General features: G+C 47.8%; 1 protein-coding gene across 4 annotated transcripts in view; it reads left to right on the top strand.

Moving 5' to 3' along the window:
• The window catches only part of RNF212 (ring finger protein 212), a 70356-nt gene that overhangs the window by 5841 nt on the left and 42984 nt on the right, over window positions 1–21531 (top strand). For 3 of the 4 annotated variants that reach the window (XM_054974671.1, XM_054974670.1, XM_054974669.1), the window contains 3 exons: window positions 7177–7233; window positions 8436–8500; window positions 13616–13680. In XM_054974671.1, coding sequence (XP_054830646.1) covers window positions 7177–7233; window positions 8436–8500; window positions 13616–13680 — 187 coding nt within the window. The remainder of the gene's footprint in view (window positions 1–7176; window positions 7234–8435; window positions 8501–13615; window positions 13681–21531) is intronic. The other variant, XR_008596700.1, reaches the window with a different exon arrangement.

The raw sequence follows: 21531 nt of genomic DNA, 5'->3' as shown, positions 1-21531 counted from the left end.
TCTGGCCTCTCCTTCCGGTTAAACTCCAGCCACCACAACATCAAAAAAAGGAATACACAAGCTTTTATTAACTGGACGATAGTGCATAGCTTTGTGTTCCCTAAAGGACTTGTAGTCATGACCCTAATAATGTGGTACTTGATAGTGAGGTGATTAGACAGAAACCCCTTTCCCACAGCTCTTTGACTAGACAGACTACCCACAGCTGGAACAGAACAACAACAACCAAAGTGTCATGGACCAACCCGGCCCAGCGGAGCAGAGAGACTCGGAGGACTCTTCTGAGGGAGAGGCAGCTGGCGAACCTGACCCAGATCCACAGCCAGTGGCAGAGGCACTGCAGGAGGAGGCAGTCTCTGAAGGATCAGATGTGGCTCCACAGCCAGGCCCCAGCACATCGGTCCCTCGGCTTCCCAGCCCTGGGCCAGCAGCAGAGAGCCAGGCACCAGCCAGCTCTCCCCCTTTATCACCAGATCCTCAGGAGCGCCGTCAGAGGAGGGCTAGGAGAGCCCCTCAAGCCAGAAGGTGCAGTGCCAGGCTAGCAGCACAGCACCGGCCCAGCATCAACAGTGATGAAGAGTGCTTGCAGGAGCAGGACTGAGACAACTGGCAGGTGCAGGATGCAGCACAAGCGGCTGAACAATGTGAGCTTAAAAGCAGCAGAGAAGGGAGTGGCTGTGTGGAAGCAACATGTCCGCTTACTATGGACCTTGCTGCTGTATTTGGAACTGATTCCCTTGTCTCTGATCTTGGCCTGCTCTTGTGGACTTGTTTCTGGAATGCCCTTTGGACTTGAAGCTGTGAGCGTTGCCTAATTGGTTACCAGAACCTTGGAACCGTGATTTGTCCTGCTCAGACAACTTGGGAGTTTTCCCTTGCCTGCTGCCTGTGTGAGTCTGCAACAAGGACACAAAGATTTATTTACAGGAAATAAGTTGTAGAAACAGTCAAAGATATAGTGTGAAATGAGTAATAAGCACAAATGTACCATTGGCTCTCAACCCCACTTCCCAGAGATTATGCTTTTTCCTCACTGTAAGTTAACTGGTTGAACCTGCATCTTAAGTTAACAACACAAACATTGAGGAGAGAAATTAATGCTGTTCCTCCAGACAGGGCTCCTCAGCATTTAAGGTTCATTTGTAACCTCTCTGCCACTGCTGACAGACTTCTACTCAAGCACTAGGCCACTCTTTTAAACTTTCAGAGAGTCTGGCCTCAGAAGCAATACCAGAAAAGTTAGATTTGGAAGGGCTCTTTACTGGGTGCTTAACTCCCTAAAACAAGCCCCAAGCCCTTCCTGCCCCCAAGTCCTAAGTAAAAAGCCCAGAAGAAAAGCCCAACTCAGCTTATGCCCACATCCAAGGCTGTCCGAAGAAAAATGTATCAATGCTCCCCCTTTTAAGCTGAGGTGATCCAGTGAAGTTCCAGGGCCCCTGATTGGCTGGCCAGTTTCTGGGGCTTGCTTGGTGCAGAATCCCCAGGATTGGATTTCAGCCCAGGAGACAGGTGGAACTTTGCGGTTGATTGCCACTCCGACTTTGATCTTTGCACATCCAAATGTGATGTTGGGTTGCCAAGGTTCCCAACTGTGCCAGGGCCTGATTTAACTTGGAACAGCAATGTGTGTGTGTGTGGGGGGGAGGCTTTTTTACCCAAAGGGGGGGATCCCCTTGTGAGTTGGGTGAATTAGAATAAAGGAGCTGCAGCGAGGGGGGGGGGGTTACTGGGAAATATCCACCTATATATACCAGGATAAATATATATATATTGATGTATAACAGAAAAGGTTTCTTTATTTAAAGGAATAAAAAGCAAGCAAGCACAGACCAGACACAGCATACATATAAGGCTACCTAGAAAACAAGGAGGAAAGTGGGAGACTAATTGGGACCGGGGTAATATTTACCAGTCTGTGGGAACAGCAGCAAAACATCTCTCTCTCTCCCCCCCCCTCTCTCAAATGGCTGGACAGCCCCAGTTATAGAGCAAAATGTACCTTGCAGCAAAACAGACATCTCTGAGAAGGAAAGGGACCTGCAGCTAGAAAAGTGCTCTTGGAATATACTTGGAAGGCAATGATGGCGACAGAAGGCCCCCTTCCAGTGCCATGTTTGTTTTCCTCCCGGAAGAGAAGCTGGACTTCACTTATCAGAAGTGTAAGCTGGTCAGGCTTTTGGAGGAGAAGATTCAGAGCCTGGAGGAAAGGATCACCGCCCTTCAGGAAATCAAGGAAGGGGAGGATTTAATTGAGAAGAGCCTGGGGGCTCTGCACAAGCATGAAGAAATAAGTCCAAGAGAAGAAGGAAGAGTTGATCTTCCTTCTGAGCCTCCACTCAGTTCTGCAGTACAAACCGGAAGATATGGACTAAGGCGACGCTCTGTTCCACTGGAGTTCAAGAATCGCTTTGAGGTGCTTGAAATGGTGACGGAGAGGAGAGTGGAAGGAGAACCACAAAAACATGGAGGAGGGAGTGAAGATGGCATGGGGCCACACAGAAGTGGAAGGTGGTGGTCATCAGGGACTCTCTGCTCAGGGTTATGGAACATCGTGTGTCCAGGCCAGAACCCCTACTCCAAGAGATGTGTTGCTTGCCGGGAGCAACTTCCTGACTTGCCTGGCCGATAACTTCCTTTTTCAAAAGGTGGAGGAACCTACAAGGGGCTCGGCCATACTAGACTTGATATTAATCAACAGGGAAGAATTGATAGATGGGGTGAAAGTGATGGGGACCTTAGGGGGAAGTGACCATGTCCTCCTTGAATTCCAGTTGCTGTGGGGGACCAAGGAAGTTCATAGCCAGACTCGTAGGTTAGGTTTTTGTAGGGCCGACTTCAATGAACTCAGAGGCTTGATGAGAGCCATTCCATGGGGGAGTGTGCTGGAAGGGAAAGGAGCGAGTGAAGGGTGGGCTCTTCTCAAACATGAGCTTTTGCAAGCTCAAGCCCTCACTATTCCAGCAAGATGGAAACATGGTAAGGGCTCCAAGAAACCGATATGGATGAACAGAGAGCTCCAGAATAAGCTAAGGGAGAAAAAGGAAATGTTCAGGAAATGGAGAGGAGGACTGACCTCTAAAGAGGAATATATGAGGGTTACTAGGTACTGCAGATCAGCCATCAGAGAAGCCAAAGCTCAGTATGAGCTGGGTCTGGCCAGGCAGGCTCGCTACAATAAGGAAAACTTCTACAGATGTGAGAAGCAAACACAAGGTAAAAGAGGCAATTGGACTGCTGTTGGGAGTGGAAGGGATGAAAGAGAAAAAGCAGACAGGCTTAATGACTTTTTTGCCTCTTGTTTTCTCCCTGAAGAACTTGAGCCCATCTAGAGATGGTAGTAGACACGACAGGACACCTGGGGGGCTAGTTGACATTGACAGAGAGGTAGTGGAGAGGCATCTGGCTGCACTGGATGAACAGAGATCCCCTGAGCCAGATGGGGTGCACCCAAGAGTGCTCAAAGAACTTTCTAGAGAACTTGCAGAACTCTTGTCCATCATCTTCAAGGCCTCCTGGAGGACTGGGGATGTGCCACAAGATTGGAGAAGAGCGAATGTTATGCCAATCTTTAAGAAAGGGAAGGAGGATGACCCGGGTAACTACAGGCCGGTCAGTCTGACTTCTGTTGCTGGGAAGATATTAGAGCAGATTTTAAAGGGATTGATCTGTAAGTATCTGAAGGAGCACTTAGTAATCCGGGGAAGTCAACATGGTTTTGTCCCCAACAGATCTTGTCAGACCAACCTGGTTTCCTTCTTTGATCAAGTGACAAGCTTACTGGATTGTGGGAACTCTGTTGACATGATTTACCTGGATTTCAGTAAAGCTTTTGATAAGGTTCTCCATGACATTCTAATGGGTAAACTGGAAAACTTCAGACTGGACTATAGGACAGTTCAGTGGATAGGGAACTGGTTAGAGGACTGCACCCAAAGAGTGGTGGTCAATGGCGTTTCATCAGATTGGAGGGAGCTGTCCAGTGGGGTGCCGCAGGGCTTGGTTTTGGGATAGGGTTACTTTTCAGTATTTTTATCAGTGATCTGGATGAAGGAGTGGAAGGGCCGCTCATTAAATTTGTTGATGATACCAAATTGGGAGGAGTGGGAAACACCCAAGAAGATAGAGTTAAAATTCAACAAGACCTGAATACTCTGGAGAAGTGGGCGGTTGTGAACAGGATGCAATGCAACATAGATAAGTGTGCAGTATTATATTTGGGCCACAAAAATGTGAAGCACAAATACTGGATGGGGGATACACTTCTGGATGGTAGTGTATGCGAAAGTGATCTTGGAGTACGAGTGGACTTTTAAACTAAATATGAACAGTCAGTGTGATGTGATGGCAAAAAAGGCAAGCTCAATCTTGGGTTGTATCAAAGGGGCCATAGCATCGAAATCGCAGGAGGTCATAGTCCCTCTCTATACTGCCTTGGTTAGGCCACACCTGGAGTACTGTGTGCAGTTCTGGAGGCCTCACTTCAAAAAGGATGTGGACAAAATCGAGAGGGTGCAGAGGAGAGTGACGAGGATGATCAGGGGTCTGGAGACTGAGCCCTACGAGGAAAGGCTGAGGGCCTTGGGAATGTTTAGTTTGGAGAAGAGGAGGTTGAGGGGGGACATGATTGCTCACTTTAAATATTTGAAAGGCTGTCATTTGAAGGAGAACAAACAAAGACTCCCTCCACAAATACAATTATTCTACAATATTATTATAATTAAAGGATAAGAAAAGTGCATAATGCTACTGATAATTAAACATAAATACAGTTAACGTACAATTACACACAATGAAATAGAATGCATATAACAAAGATCTATATCACAGACACAGTAAATATCAAAACAATCCAATGTTCATTTCCACTAAACCACAATGCAATAATAGAATCCAGACGTTTCTCGTAGGCAAAGAGGCTGCAAAATGCCCAGCTGAAACTATAAGCAAAGGTATAAAGCCTGACCCCAAAATACTATCAAGAACTGAGTCCTCAGGAGCTTACAATCACAGTGAGGAATGAAATCAGGCGAAGTTCGTGCTTCAATTCCAGGTCGAGCCTCTAACGTATGTCGTGTGAATGGAGACATCCGTTCCAAGGATACAAGCCCGACAACACGCTAGCGAATATTGTTTCGCGTATACAGCTTTCTCAGGGGCTATGCAATAAATGTAACCATTCACTCAAATAAATTGGAAGTGTCTGACAAATTACAGCAATGAAAGCATCCATCTTTGGAGTCTTTGTTCTTGCCCCCCTTGGTCTCCCCCTTGGAGACCTCTTTTTTGGCTGTCATTTGAAGGAGGGCAAAGAACTGTTCCGGTTAGCAGCAGAGGATAGGACTTGAAGCAGCGGGCTTAAATTACATGCAGAAAGGTACTGGCTGGATATTAGGAAAAAAAATTTCACAGTCAGAGTATTTCGAAGGTGGAATCAGCTGCCTAGGGAGGTGGTGAGGTCAGGGCCGGTGTCAGAGTTTCAGGCGCCTGCGGCCACTTGTGCACGCTTGTGCAGAGCGTACAGGCATGCCACGGACTGCGTGATGACATCATCATACGACGACGTCATCATGCAGCACAGGATGGCTGGGGCAGCATGCGGAAGCTGCTCCGTGCTCTGCATGCCGCCCCAGCAGCAGCTTGCGGCTTCTGCGCCCAGCTGGGGTGTGTGGGGGCGGAGGAGCGTGCAGTGGAGCTGGCGTGGCTGGCTGCAGCTGCTTCTGCAGCCATCCAGCCCTGTGCCACCGCCGCTGCCACATGCCCCAGCCAGGCGCAGAAGCCGTGAGCTGCTGCTGGGGTGGCGCGCAGAGGCTGCTCCGTGCTCTGCATGGAGGCTGCTCCGTGCTCGTGGCTTCTGTGCCCAGCTGGGGTGTGTGGGGGCGGAGGAGCATGCAGCGGAGCTGGCGTGGCTGGCTGCAGCCATCCAGCCCTGTGCCGCTGCCGCCACCACCACCACATGCCCCAGCCAGGCGCAGAAGCCACCAGTTGCTGCTGGGGAGGCACGCAAAGGCTGCACCGTGCTCGCGGCTTCTGCACCCAGCTGGGGCGTGTGGCGGCGGCACGGAGCTGGCTGGCTGCAGCAGCAGCTGCAGCCCAGTCACGCCAGCTCTGCTGCGCGCGCCTCCGCCCCCGACACCCCCTCCAGCGCCTCTCCAGTGCCCTCACGCCTGAGGCCACCGCCTACCTGGCCTCAATGGGCATGCCGGGCCTGGGTGAGGTTCCCTTCACTGGCAGTTTTCAAGAGGAAGCTGGATGAATATTTGTCGGGGATGCTTTAGGCTCATCCTGCATTGGGCAGGGGGTTGGACTAGAAGGTCGGTATGGCCCCTTCCAACACTGTGATTTTGTGATCTTGCTTCCAAAAACAATACCTTAATGGCTAGCCTGGAAGTGGAAAAATAAGTTGGGAAGGGCGTGCGATATGACTATCTGCGCTGGAATATAGGTAAAAATATTACTTGATGACCTGATAAGTGTTGGACAGGAAGGTTATCAGGTTCACTGAATGGCCTGATTAGGTTTGGTGGGTAAGGGGAAGCATGGAAGGGAGTTGATGGGATTAAGCTGGGAGTCTCCTCTGGAAGCCTCATTATCTCTGTTTCTCTACGGGGTGTGGGGGCCGTTCAGCCAGTCATACCCCTATGACTCACGTCTTGGTAACTTTCCAGTCTCTAGTCCGGTTGGCATCCACTTTGCCTGGGCCCAGGCAGTATCTGGGACTTCTGGCAAGGGGTTTATGATAGTCTAGATCTATACTCTGCCCTTTTAGTATGAGGATGGAGCCTGACTCCTAACAGCTGGACTTAAGTCTCCAATGCTGTATGTATTTTTTATCTGAACCAGCCTTGGGGCCCTTTCGCCCCACTTGCATTCAGTAACAATTAGGTTGGATCTCAGAAGATGCTTGTGTTCTGCCCTGTGTGGAGACCTGAGAAATAGCTGTCTGTGGGATGATCCAAGAATGGGAAGCCTTCAGCTTGATATTAATGACCTAACCATGACCAGTAGTGAGATCACAGAACATGGCACGGGAGGCTCAGAGCTAGATTGCAACCCTGGAATTTAAGGTCCTAAAAATCACATAGCATTAGGTTTAGGCTTTGGGGGTGGTGCTTGTACTGTAACGTTTGTATAAAAATTATGTTAACATTTTAATCACACTTTTTTCTTAATTTTTAGATTTCACAATTCCAGGAAAAACACAGAGGGCATTTATTAACTTACTATAGAGGAAAGGTACCCATAATGACTCATTGCTTTGAAATGTTTTGGGGAAAGTTTGGAAAATGGGACTGCAACTGCATTTGCATTTTTAGCATTGTATTACTAAAATATAATATCTTTTAATAATCAACACATTAGTAGGAACATTTCATTAAATGTCTCGTGTGACAATGAGATCATTCTATAGCTTCCAACATGTCCTGTATGCAAGTGGTACACTCCTTTGCGTCAATAGGTGGGGCTGTGGATGGACTCCAGTAGCTGAGCAGTATGACCTGGCTGATGGCCAACGTGATTCAGGCTCACACGTACCAGAAGCAGAAAACAAGAACAAATACTTCATGCAGACAGGCTTTGAGATGAGAAAAGCAGTGGGGCAAGACAAATACATATGTAATACACATGTGTGCACTATATTGTACACATATTTGTAGCGTATGTGGCCATTTTGCAGCTGAAGAACATTGGAGGCATAGTAATAGGCAGTGCTGTTTTGATTTTAAACAGGTGCCAGCGCTCATATACAAGGTTGCTCCTATGTCCATTAGCTCCCCCCTCCCACTGCAGATCCCCACTAGGCGGTTCCAGAGGGTCCACCTTCTCTTTCTGCGGCTGAATGGGGTGGGCCAACTGCGCCCTCTTCACCATTTACAGCGATGGCATATTTTCCACACATGTTAGAAACTCAGTACTGTTATAAACGCTGATGCCAGTGGCCAAGAAACTGCAAAAAGAGAAAATATACAGTATGTTCTCTTCCACTCAAGAATCCATTCTTCCTGTTCCCTCCATCTCCCAGCAGAATTTGAAAAGCATAGGATTGTTTTTCAAAACTGTTCTTCTCATTTATTGTTATAAGCTAAATAATGTTGCCTCTTCTGTTCTCTTACTTAATTTTACCCCTCTTAGCCCAAGAGTCTGTTTTAAATATCAGAGAGAACACAGGAAGAAAAGTACTTCTGAAGAAGTGATAATTTGTTTTCCGTCTGGTTTCCTTAAGATGGCTGGGTTGGGAGCAGGACGTACTAATACCACCAAACCAGTCTCCTGTATTTCCATGAAGTTAGAAGTTAGGCGCAGGCGGCCTCTGAGCACAATGTTAGGGTTTTTAAATAGAAAGGCGGTGAGATTTTTTTTCAGAATAAGTGGGCTGTGGATTACAAATCAGAAAAGGAAAGCTCTCCTTACTGAAACAGTTCATTTATTCTGTACAGATTGCAAAACTGGAAGGATATTGGAAAGCAGCGCAGCAAATGCAGTATATACAACATCAGCAACAGTAAGCAGCAATTTAATTATTAACATGACATTACATTTTGAATCATGTTTATGAACTATATTCTTATATGGGCTACGGTTAAGAGAAATATATTACCAGACAGAAAAAGTTAAAAGCCCATCAACAAAGGTCGAGAATATCTGCATGTTTTATGTAGAAGTGGAGTGGGTAGAAAATGGGAGAATACTGGGATGGACCAGAGAAAAGACTGCAAAAAAAGCTCATGGTTTTTGCAGATAACCAAAAATTCCATTTTAAGGCTCAGTCACTATTTATTTACTTTATACTTTATATTTTTACTTTTACTTTATATTTACTTTGCCATTCTCGCCAAGACTCAAAGCAGACTACACGTTGTAAATCAATGCAATCAATAGGATGAGTCAATAATAATTCAATAGGGCCAGGATAACAAAAAAATTGATGCAAAGCATGTTGGACATGGTGTAATGTTTTGCTATGTAAATAAGTTTGCACATTTTATTTCTGTTATTAAAGTTGGGCATTGAATATTTAAATGTAGATTTAAATGTAGGCCTCTGATGTGACTCCTTGGGATAAAGCAAAGAAGAATTGCCTTTTTAATTCACAGCCACCCTCATGCTCTGACTGTTCTGTCGTACTGCTGTCTGTAACTAAGAGGAAGGGTGTTCTTGAGGTTAAAACACCTGAGTACAGGGCACATCAGTGTTAATCTAAATGTATGACCAGCTTTTTTTGGCACCACAGTTTAACTCGTGCCATCCTCCCCTTCATTGTGATCCTCAGTTACGCCATTTCTATTGAGCAAAAGCTCACTACCATTGTATGAGTTCGTGTTCTGCCTGGCAGAGGCCTGGCAGGTATCTTGGGCTGGTGGCAAGGCTTCCTTTTCAGGCTGTGGCTTGGTGGCCTCTGCTGCCGATGGTGCCTCTGCAGTGCTGGCCCCTCTCTGGTCCCCCCCCCTGGACCTCCTCAGCCACCCCCAGCCCATGACTCCTCTGGCTCCGACCCTGAGGACTCCGAGGCAGAGTCACTGGGCTGGTCTGAGGGGTTCATAACACAAAATTTTGAAATGTGTTCCTTTGATTAGGTGTGCTTGCAAATGAAATCATGTAATCCGGGCTCACTTCCTCTCTTTAGGCTATAAGGACAGTAATCATTAATCATTAAAACAGTAGCTGCTTTGGCTCCTGATCAGGGAGAATATAATTTTTAAAAAGCCTATAAAGCTCTATACAAAAGAAGAATTTGCGTTTCATAAGAATGTCAGAAGAGCCATGTGGGCCAGACCAGTGGGGGTCCGTCTAGTCCAGCCACTCGTCTTACACAGTGGCCAGCCAGTTCCTCTGGAGGACCAACAAAAGGGCTTACAGGCCAAGGCCTTCCCCTGATGTTGCTTCCTGGCAATTGTATTCAGAAGTTTACTGCTTTTGAATGTGAAGTTTCCTTTTAGTTTCCATGGTTAATAGCTACAAAGAGATCTAACCTCTGTGAATGTGTCTTGCGCCCTTTTAAAGTCATTTTCGCATGTGATAGCATTGTTATGGGGAGGGGAATTTCTTTCCCCAAATTCACTTGTTTGGATATACACATTGATTCCTCTTGCTCTTTTTTCTTCGCTCTTAAGAGGAAGATTTCTATTTCATTACTCTTTGAAGAGAAATCAGTGACCGTTTTGCAACTTCAACCATTGCTGAAGTACTCTTGCCAGAGGATAGGAAAGTTTGGGAAGACATTGATTGCCTCTGAGCACCTACAGACTGGAATTCTGAAAATTTGCCGAGCCCCCCTTCCCACTCCTCTCTTAAAAGTTTCCATTGATCAAAATGGAATTGTTTAGAAACTGACTCCACATCCTAAATAAAGGAGAAGAAATGGATTTCAGAGAGAAACACGGTAAAGAAGAATTAAGAGACTCTCTCTTAACAGCACTAGTCTATGGTCATCACTATATACTCTGGCAGCGACTTTCACAATTTAGTCACTTGATGAGTAAAATAATAATTTGTTTAGTCAGTTCTGATCTACCAACTTCATTGGGTTTAGTTTTTGGAGACAGAGGACAAAAGTTCTCTGCTTGCTGTCTCTACACCATGCATAATTTTATAAACATGTCTCTCCCCCCCTTAGTTGTTTTTTTCTAAACTGAAAGTCCCAGATTTTTCACCCTTTCTTCATAGGAAAGGTGCTCAAATCCCCCCCCCCCAATCATCTTGGCTGACCTCTTCTGTACTTTCTCCAGCTCTGTAATGTCCTTTCTGGCACACAGAATTCCAAATGAGGCCACACCATGCATTTGTATGTATGTGCTGTCAAGTTGCAACTAACGTATGGCCACCCCAGGGGGGGGGGCTTTCAAGGCAACTGAGAAGTAGAGGTGGTTTTCAGGATTCGGTTTCATTTTCTCGGCCATGTCGGATGCTCCTCTCCGCAGGTCCGGGAGGAGGCGCCCGAGCAGCCTGACCGGGCGGCTGACCTGCGAAGGTTAGCCCCCAAGACTCCCAGTGAGGGTGTCAGGGTCCGGAGCGTGACGGGAAGAACCCCCCGAAGTCGATGCGGGGGGTAAATTGCCCGTTTGCTCCTATGGAGGCCGGCAGACTTGTGCAGCACATCGCGTGCCGCCGGGCCATGGAGAACGGCAAAAAGCAGATTTAAGGTGAAAACCTGTAAGTAGCGAATCCCTTCTGTTACTACAAGCATATGTGAAGAATTGGTGGGATTTGAAGCTAAGAAGGCTTGGATTTCTTCCCCCTCACTGAGTTTCGAAACTTGGCTAGCGGATTCCCCCCCCCCCTAAGATGGCGACGAAAAAGCAGAGCCCCGCTATGGGCAAATCCATCTCAGCTGATTTGCAGGGGAAAGGAGAGTCTCTTGAGGAGCTAGTAAAGCGGTCGGTCGTCAAAGCCATAAAGCCCTTTGTTGACAAGTTAAACGAAACTGATCAAAGGGTTGGCTTAATTGAGAGTGAAGTGAAAACCATTAAGGAAGCAGCGGTGGGGGTGGAAAAGTCTGCTCGGGAAAACGCAGCACTCATGAGGGCAACAAACAAAGAACTAAAGCTGTTGGAGAACTAACTGATCGGGTTGCAAGTGGATCGTGCTCAGACAATATTGCGTCTCCAGAATGTGAAGGAGGAGGAAAATGAGAATTTAAAGGATCTGGCATCGGAACTTTTGGCGATACCCGCGAAGGCAACTAAAGAAGAGTTAAAAAGGCCATTTTGGAAGTCCGTCGGGCTTCTTCAAAATATGCAACGAAGCGTCAGCTGCCTCGCGAGATTATTATTGACTTTTCATCTAAGAAGATTCGGGACACTATCCTATATAATTCATACAGTGCAGACTTGGACTTTCTGGGCAATAAGGTTAAGATATTGAAGGACGTTCCATTTTTAGCTCAAAAAAGAAGATTTAAATATAAAAGGTTTGCAGCCCTTCTGAGGAAACGTGAAATAAAATACAAATGGTTATTTCCGGAAGGTATCTGGTTTAGCTATAAAGATCAAGCTCACAAGATAACATCGGAAGACCAGCTAAGGGACTTTGTGTGTAAACATCAAGAGTTCCAGCAAGAAGAAGAGGATTTCAAGCCTGAAGGGGGAGGGGAGGAGGGAACGAGCACAGTGACTGTAGCTGTTCAGAGAGAATTGCGACCGAGACCCAGAGGGGGGAAGAAGACCTAATCCTGATTGTAGTTTGTATTTTATAAGATCTACCAATCTAACAGCATTTTACAAAGTTTTAATGTTAAAGAATTGCAGTATGAAGGGAATGCATTACTTGTAGATGTAGTGTTTGTGTTGTTATGTGTTGTTTCTTCCCCTTCTCCCTGTTCCCACTTTTTCCTTTTTGTAGAACTAGTAATTAAAAAATAAAAAAAACTTTCCAAAAAAAAAAAGAGAAGTAGAGGTAGTTTTCCCTTGCCTTCCTCTGCAGAGTCTTCTTTGCTTCCTGCTTAAGTTTCTGAGACCTGCCAAGATTGGGCTATACCACACCACTTCTCCTCCCCATAGGTATAGAGGGACATCATCATCATCATCATCATCATCATCATCATCATCATCATCATCATCATCACAACAACAACATTCAATTTACATACCGCCCTCCGGGACAATTTAATGCCACTCAGAGAGGTTTACAAAGTATGTCATTATTATCCCCAAAACAAAACACCCTGTGAGGTGGGTGGGGCTGAGAGAGAGCTCTGAGAGAGCTGTGACTGACCCAAGGTCACCCAGCTGGCTTCAAGCGGAGGAGGAGTGGGGAATCAAACCCGGCTCTCCAGATTAGAGTCCTGCGCCCTTAACCACTACACCAAACTGGCTCTCCGGTTGGCTGTTTTATTTTCAGTCCCTTTCCTTATAATCCCTGACTACCATAGAGTTTGCCTTTGGGGCTGCTGCAGCACTCTGTGTTGATACTTTCACTGAGCTGTACACTATGACTCCAAGGTTTCTTTCCCTCTCAGTCTCAGTAAGTTCAAACCCTATTAGTGTGTTTGTTGAGTTTTTTGTTCCGGCCTATATCACTTTACACTTAACTATATTGAACTTCCTTTGCAACATTGTTGCCATTCATATGCCTTTTAAAAACAGCACCCGTTTTTGAATCTGTGTCTCCCTGCAACCAGCCAACAATCAGATGAGAATGATGAGCCTGCCTTTCTCACTGGGGCTCAAGGAAGATTACAATATATTTTCCAGTCAATAACTGGATTATAAAATTAGGATAACATCAGTCAAATGGTGGATTACAAAATATAATAGCAACATTTGAATCTAACAGCAAGGAATCCTAGTAAGACAAAATACTGCAGATGGGCTGGGATTATCAATTGGAGCAGGGCACTGCACAGGCACCAAACACAGAGATGAGCACTAGAAAAGCATCAGCTACAGGTAAGATTCCCTTTTTACTCAGGCCCCAGATTCAGCACTTGCAAAAATATATAAAGTGTAAGTTCATGTGTAAAAATAGTTTGTGTGTGTATAGCTAAATTATCATAATCATACATGAAGATATGTAATAGTATGTAATAATGAGTTAATCCTATCTTGTGACAACAGTAGCTTTACAGCAGTGCAAACCACAGTCATTTACTTAATTATATCTCTCTTCCTGGTTTTTATAGTTTGAAGCCTCGTCAAGAAGGAAATCAAGTTCCATCTTCTATTTCAGTAAAAACATCAGTTTCCAGTAAGAAACTACTATGGATTTATTGACTTTTATTCAAATACTTGTCAAAGCACTTTTTATCTGTGTCTGACTACAGAATGCCTAAAATATGAAACATTTAACAAGCAATATAGCAAATCATGTCTCAATGAAATTATGTAACAGTCACTAAAATTAAAGACCACCTTCTCCCATATAAACCTACTAGTTCACTCCAGTTATCTTGAGAAGCTTGTTGTGGGTGTTCCCACCATCTGTTATTGGCCCTCTTCCATGATTTTGGTGTTAAGTGTGTTTGTATGTTTTTACTGAATTATTTTATGTATATTATATTTTAAATGTTTTTAATGTTGAAATATGCTTGCACTTTGGGGAACCTATCCGGGCAAAAAGGCAGTGTAAAAATGTTTTAAATAAATGAATATCCTCAGATGGTTACTCCACTTGTGGTCTAAATTACTGGGAGAGGCCTGGTCTCAGTCAGGTAATGAGGGAAAGGTCTGTTCAGGCCTGGGTCCAATTTTCTTCCAACAAGTTAGACAATTTTCTTGGGCCCATGGTGGTGAAGATGCTAGAAATGACAATTTAATTGTGTTAATGTTCTAAGCTGGACCTGAGGGTGTAATTTTAAATTTTGAGTACCCCCTTTTATTTATTTATTTATTTATTTATTTATTTAATCACATTTCTAGACTGCCCTCCCCATCAGACAGGCTCAGGGCGGTTTAACAACAGCTTAAAACAGTAAAAACATTATAAAAACATGAAAACATCATATCAAAACATCATCCCTTTGGAGGCAGGAAGCTGTTGCATCTTTGTGTCCTCCTGCATGGTGCCGTTCACTCTCACTTCTTTTCCTGCCTCCATAATGCATACAAGGACGTCCTGAGAGCTCCAACCTTTCCTTATTTTTGTATTCGTTCTCTATAGTTCTCTATAGTCTACATTTCTATATACTCTCATAATTTCTACTCTACTACGTCGTGTGTTTTCCAAAAAAATAACCTAGGCCAGCACCTCTCCCTTTTTTGCCATCTGCATTTGAAGGAGTGCTTTCATACAGCTTCAGAACAGAACATGGATGGACAGACAGAATCTTCACAACACAATTCACAATCTGTTTCTGAACAACTGCCATCTCTCCAATCCATCCAACACTACAGGAAAAAGGAGTTTACTTGGACCCCACCTGGTGGTTGCAGTGCCACACTAGATCTCTACATTAGGGGTGTGTAAATAAAAAAAATGGGTAAATTTGGTTTGGTAATACCAAAGTTACACCAGACAGTATAACAGAACCAAACTGACACTCCCCCCAAACCTCAGTACCCCCTGACCAGGCTAACCAGCTGTTCATCTTCGTTCTTCTGTGCCTCCACACATGGGGACTGCGCAGGCGCAGGCCAGCCGCCGGAGAATTCTTTATCGCTTCTCTAGCTCCGAAGGGGCTGTTTGTCGCGCGCCTCAGCAACCGGTTTCCCGCCCAAACGGTCACATGTCTTCCCAGCGACCAACGGCCCCTTCCCTCAGTTCTCTTCTTGCCGCCGCTTGGAGAGAACGTCTGCTTTGCAGCTCCGTGCTTTAGTGGTTTTTTCTTACTTGATCTGGTGAATTTGGCTTTTGACTTCGGACTTCGGACTTGACTACTCTTCGTCTTTCTGATTTGGATCTTGTTCTGGACTCGGTAATTAGATTCGGACTGTTTGACTACTCTTGCCCGACCCTATTATGGCTTCCAAGGCTTTGTTCGAGCACTGTATTCAGTGCCACACAAAAATGGCCCAGAATGATGGCCATGAGTTGTGTTTATTTTGCCTGGGGGAGACCCACAATGTTTCGGCCTGCAAAATTTGCCAGGGCTTTACCCACAAGGCCCGGCAGGAGCGCAAGGCCCGCTTGAACTCCTCCCTGTGGCAGAAGGTCATGTCCGAGGGTACTCCTTCCCCCACAGCTGGCCCTAGCCCCTCTGCTGAAAAGCGTTCCCGAGCGGGCTCAGTGGCTTCAGTGAAGTCGGCATCGAGATCTCGGCCGACGAGTGCTGCGGCGTCGAGAGCAGCCTCTCCTGAGCAGGGATCGGTGAGACCGCCCCGTAGCGCTTCTTCGACTCGATCGGATCCGAGGGCTTCGGACCCGGAACCGAGGAGCGCGGACCCGAGGCCATCGGCGGATCCAACGGCTGGTGCGGCGCCGAGACCACAGCTCGCCACCGGGAAGCCGACCCTGAAGAAGGGGTCGGATCCGAAGCAGAGCACAAGACCATCCGACAAGAGACCGTCCAACAAAGGGGCTTCGGTTCCGAGACCCTCTTCGGAACCGCCTTCCAAGAAGCCTAAGAAGGCTAAGCGTTGGTGCTCTTGGTCACCTCGGCGGGCTTCGACTGAGACAGCTGTTCCGGTGGTTCCTCGCACGCCTTCCCCTCATCTGGACTCGCCGGCTCCGGAGGAGGTACCAGATCCGGGGGCTTACATCGTGATCCTTAGTGATCATTCCCCGGTCGCAGATCCAAGCCCGCCAACCCACCATCGGATCCGACCTTCACCTGCTCCAGCTGCGCTCCGGTCCCCGGCAGCTTCCACCCATAGCTGGCGCCGTTCTGAGGCGGGGAGCGTCAGTTCCAGGCACTCCCTGGAGTCACAGCACCGACAGGCCTCTTACATCCCGCCGGCCTACCATTGCCGCTGGAAGGGGGCCCCTGCTGGATTCGAGTTGTTGGAACCGAGGCCATCCACCTCAGGGCAGGGTTGGCTGCCTCCACCTTATCGGGGAGACGAGTCAGTGCTTGGTTCCGATGAGGAGGGGGCTGAGAGTGTCGGGGACTATAGGTCAGAGTCGTGGTCGGAGCCGTCCCCTGACGACAATGTGGCGCCCAATACCAGCTCCCCTTACGAGGATCTTCGGATCTACTCCGACCAGATGGCACGCATGGCTAAAGCCCTTGAGATGGATATCTCCTCGGCCACGCCACAGACCAAGGATAAGCTCATGCGTCGGATCTACGGGGACAACCCGGCAACAGTGGGCTTCCCCATGCTGGAAGGAATAGAAGAGATCGTGGAGAAGGTGTGGAAGGTGCCCTGCGACCAACCTGCTACATCAAAAAGAATAGAGCAGATGTACAAGATCAAGCAGGGCACCTGGCAGTCGTTGGCAAGACACCCTCCTCATTGGTCGCCGAGGAGATCTAGCCTCATCTGTCGGGCCCCTCTTCCGCACCACCGGATAAGGAGGGCAGAAAAATCGACGCACTGGGTAGGCGCCAGTATTCTCTTTCCTCCCTAGGCCTCAGGATAGCCAACTACCAAACGATCATGGCTGGCTATCAACTTTACTTATGGGAGAAGCTGGCGTCCTACGTCGGGGACTTGCCACCTGACAAAAAAGCTGTGGTGTCCCTGTTCCAGACAGAGGCTGTTCGGCTGTCCCAGCAGCAGATGAACGCTGGGAGCCATGCTGCCGACACTGCTGCGCGTGGGATGGCTTCGGCAGTGGTCCTCAGATGTCACTCCTGGCTCAGGTCAATGGCTCTATCGCAGGAGGTGAGGTCTAGGATCGAGGGCCTGCCTTTTGAAGGAGATTCCCTGTTTTCCACCACGACTGATGAAGCCCTCAAGAAGAAAAAAGAGGACAGGCAGACGGCACGGTCCTTGGGGTTGGCACCAGCGGACAAACCTGCGCCCAGACCACGGTACGCCGCACGGTACGCGCCGTACCACTACCAGGGCAGGTTCCAGCAACAGCGGCCTTTTTACCAGCAGTACCCTGCCTACCCTCAGCGGCACTACACTCCTGCCCAGCAGCCTAGGAGGCGTAGGCCTTTCAAACCTCGTGCTCATCAACCTGTGGCCCAGCAGAAGGATCAGCAGGGTCCTGGAAGGCAATATTGATGGGACGATCCAGCCGCATCCCCGAACTTCTCCGAAAGGCTTAGGCCTTTCATCTTTGACTGGGAGTCAATAACATCTGACTCATGGGTCTTAACGATCATTGATATGGGATACGGGCTGGAATTTTTGGAACAACCTAAGTGTACCTCACCTCTAATGGCTGTAAATAATACTATGGCAGAGTTAGATGCGGAAATAGTGTCGCTCTTGGCCAAGGGTGCTGTGGAAGAAATGGCCTATGAGGAATCTGTAAGGGGTTCTTCTCTAGGTATAAGGTGCTGCCCTTCGGTCTATCCACGGCGCCACGTGTATTCACCAAATGTGTGGCTCCTGTGGTCTCCTTCCTTCGGGAGGAGGGTTGTACTATCTTTCCCTACCTCGATGACTGGCTCATCGTGGCTGGTTCAGAGGCTAAGCTGGTGCAAGACATAGAATTAGTACTGGGCACTTGCAAACGCTTGGGGCTCCTGGTAAATTTTGAAAAATCTAAACTGGTGCCCAACCGTAACGTCTCCTATATTGGGGCAATTTTAGACTCTGTAGAGGGTAAGGCACTACTCCCCCTTGAGAGGGCTAAGTCCTTGAAGGGTCTTGTGTCCATGTTCAAGCGGAAACAGTTCCAGTCCGTCCGCTCCATCCAGTGTTTGCTGGGTCATATGGCGGCAGCCACCTCTGTGGTCCCCTTTGCTAGACTCCATATGCGTCCGCTCCAAAACTGGTTTGTACGTAGGTACAATGCTATGCAACACCCTCCGTCTCTCAAACACTCCATCCCTAGGGTTATTCTATCCTCCTTTGACTGGTGGCTGTCTGATGACAACTTGTTTAAGGGGACCTTGTTTGGCTACCAGCATCCTGACGTTACAGTGACCACTGACGCGTCCCTGCTGGGATGGGGGGCCTATTGTGGTGATGTATGTGTGCAAGATGTATGGTCTGAGAGGGAAAAGAACCTCCATATTAATGTGCTTGAACTAAGAGCCATTCGTTTTGCACTTGTGTCCCTTGCAGCGCTGCTACAAAATCGCCAGGTGTTGGTGCAGACGGACAACATGACTGCCATGTACTACCTAAATCAGCAAGGGGGCACGGCATCTATGATTCTCTGCAGGGAGGCCACGCTCATTTGGCAGTGGGCAATTCGGAATGGTGTAATGCTTCGAGCTATACACGTGGCAGGTTCAGACAATGCTCGGGCAGATGCCCTGAGCAGGGTCCTCTTGTTGGATCACGAGTGGGATCTGAACGTAGGGTACATTGGGCCGATCTTCCGGATGTGGGGCCAACCGGACATAGATCTGTTCGCGACTGCAGCAAACACCAAGGCCCAGAGGTTCTGTTCGAGGGCAGGGAGCGATGTCTTCCAGTTTATGTGGACCCAAGGGTTGCATTATATGTTTCCACCGTTCCCCTTGATTCCCAGGGTTCTGTGCAAAATAGAGGAGGACAGGACGGATTGCATCCTTGTGGCCCCCTTTTGGCCGAGGCAGCTTTGGTTTCCCAAGCTCCTGCAGATGTCCCAACGGACGTATATGAGTCTGCCTCCCCGGCAGGATCTCCTGCGGAACGGGAGCCTGTTCCATCACGACCCCAGGAAGCTACACCTGTCGGCCTGGCGGATCGTTCCCCACCAGTAGCGTTTTCGGATCAGGTGGAGAGGGTCTTACTGAACGCCAGGAAGCCGTCCACTAGACGCTCCTATGCTTCTAAGTGGCGTAGGTTTGAGGCTTGGGCACTTGATAAAGGAGTGGTGCCTGCCAGTATCCCTCTGGGGCTCATATTTGATTATCTATGCCAGTTGAGGGAGCAGGGTTTAAGAGTTACCTCAAAGTCCATCTTGCGGCTATTTCGGCCTTCCATGCCCAAGTAGACGGTGGCACGGTATTCTCACACTGTAAATCCCGCCAGTTTTTGAAGGGGATGTTTAATCTTTATCCCCCTGTGTCACCTCCTGTACCTCAATGGTCTCTGTCTCTGCTGTTGTCGAGGCTGATGCTGCCTCCCTTCGAGCCTTTGGCTACGTGCCCCTTGGATATGTTATCGTACAAGGTGGCATTTCTGGTGGCTGTAACGTCTGCCAGAAGGGTTAGTGAACTATCAGCACTTAGGGCTGACCCTCCCTTCCTCCTATTCCACAGTAATAGGGCGGTCCTGCGGCCATGCCTTCAGTTCCTGCCTAAGGTGGTGTCTGCTTTTCACCTGTCGCAGGAAATTACGCTGCCTGCGTTTTCCCCAAAGCCATCTTCTAAAGGGGAAAGGGCCCTTCATACCTTAGATTTAAAGAGGGCCTTAGCTTTCTATTTAGATAGGACAAAGGACTTCCGTAATGGTCCCCACTTGTTTGTCTGTTTCGGGGCCAAGGACAAGGGTCACAGGGCATCTTCGCAGACCCTGTCATGGTGGATTGTGTTGGCCATTAGTAAGGCCTATTCTCTGGCTGGGGTGGGTTGCCCACTGCAGGTCAGAGCCCATTCCACACGGTCTCAAGCAGCCTCTTTGGCACTCATCAGGGGTGTGCCGCTGCTACGTGGTCCTCTGCTGACACGTTTGTTAAACACTATGCTATGGATGTCAATGCAGAGCAAGAGGTTTCTGTAGCCAAAGCTGTCCTTCACTCCCTGTTTTCCTGAAGGGATGCTGGAGGTTCTTGTTGTAATAACTGACAATGACACTTTGTATATATATGTATATATGTGTATATTTATTGAACAAGTTAAATATTGTGTACAATGCTTTATTTATTTATTGGTCCTGGTACTAGGACTGGTGTTATATAATAAAATTGAGTTGGACTTCACCCCACCTTCCTTATTGTGTGAAGCTTGGTACTCTCCCATGTGTGGAGGCACAGAAGAACGAAGATGAAAACAGGGTTAACATACCTGTAACTTATGTTCATCGAGTTCTTCTGTGCTGACACACATCCCTCCCTCCTACCCCGCTGTGAATTCCAATGCACGATAATATGATGACTATAACGAAATTGGTGTTTTAAAGGGTTATGGCTATGTGTATTGGATGGCGGCGGCAAGGGAGAACTGAGGGAAGGGGCCGTTGGTCGCTGGGAAGACATGTGACCGTTTGGGCGGGAAAACGGTCGCTGAGGCGCGTGACAAACGGCCCCTTCGGAGCTATAGAAGCGATAAAGAATTCTCAGGTGGCTGGCCTGCGCCTGTGTGTCAGCACAGAAGAACTCGATGAACATAAGTTACAGGTATGTTAACCCTGTTTTCTCCATTGTTCCCAATGATGAGAACTTTCCCAAGTTTGTTCTCAGGGGCACATACACACAGGGAAAGGATGCCACAGCCAAGGTGTGCTCCCAAATGCAAGCTCATCCGTGGGGAAGCCCAACAGAACCAAACTGACATCCCCTAATCCCCAGCGCCCCCTGACCAGGCTGACCAGCCACTCTCCATGGTTCCCTATGAGGACAAACATCACACCAGAGAATCACCCAAACCAAACTGAAGCAAAGGACAGTCTTACAACTAGAAGCAAACTGAAGCAAAGAGAATGGAATTCTCCCAGAACCAAAGTGAAACAAGGGGACCAACTTCACACCAAAGAATCACATCCATTCCACCCAAACCAAACTCAAGCAAGGGACACTCTTGCAACTTAGCCCAACAGAAACAGCAGCCAGGCACTGCGTTCAGCCAATGAGAGAATGCCACAGACAGAACCAAGCAGTATCCAGCCACAAGCACAAGGCAATGGCAAGCAATGGCAAGGAGCCTGACAAGAACTTGTCACGAAAGGAGCCCCATCCTCCTGAGGAGGAGGTCTTGGATCTGCCACGGACCTCATCACCTGGGCTCAGATTCCCATCCCCTTCATCATCATCTGAGGAGGGAGAGATTTTGAGAGAGCGTTCGACCAGACAAAGCTACTGTTCTGGCAGATCGAACTGTTGCTGCTCACACAATTGCTCTCCATGGTACCACCGGCAGTTCTCTTCACTCTGTGGAGTGGATGTTGGCAA

This window comes from Eublepharis macularius, chromosome 3, assembly GCF_028583425.1.
Source record: "Eublepharis macularius isolate TG4126 chromosome 3, MPM_Emac_v1.0, whole genome shotgun sequence".
NCBI lineage: Eukaryota > Metazoa > Chordata > Lepidosauria > Squamata > Eublepharidae > Eublepharis > Eublepharis macularius.
This window is presented reverse-complemented; position numbering and strand designations above follow the sequence as displayed.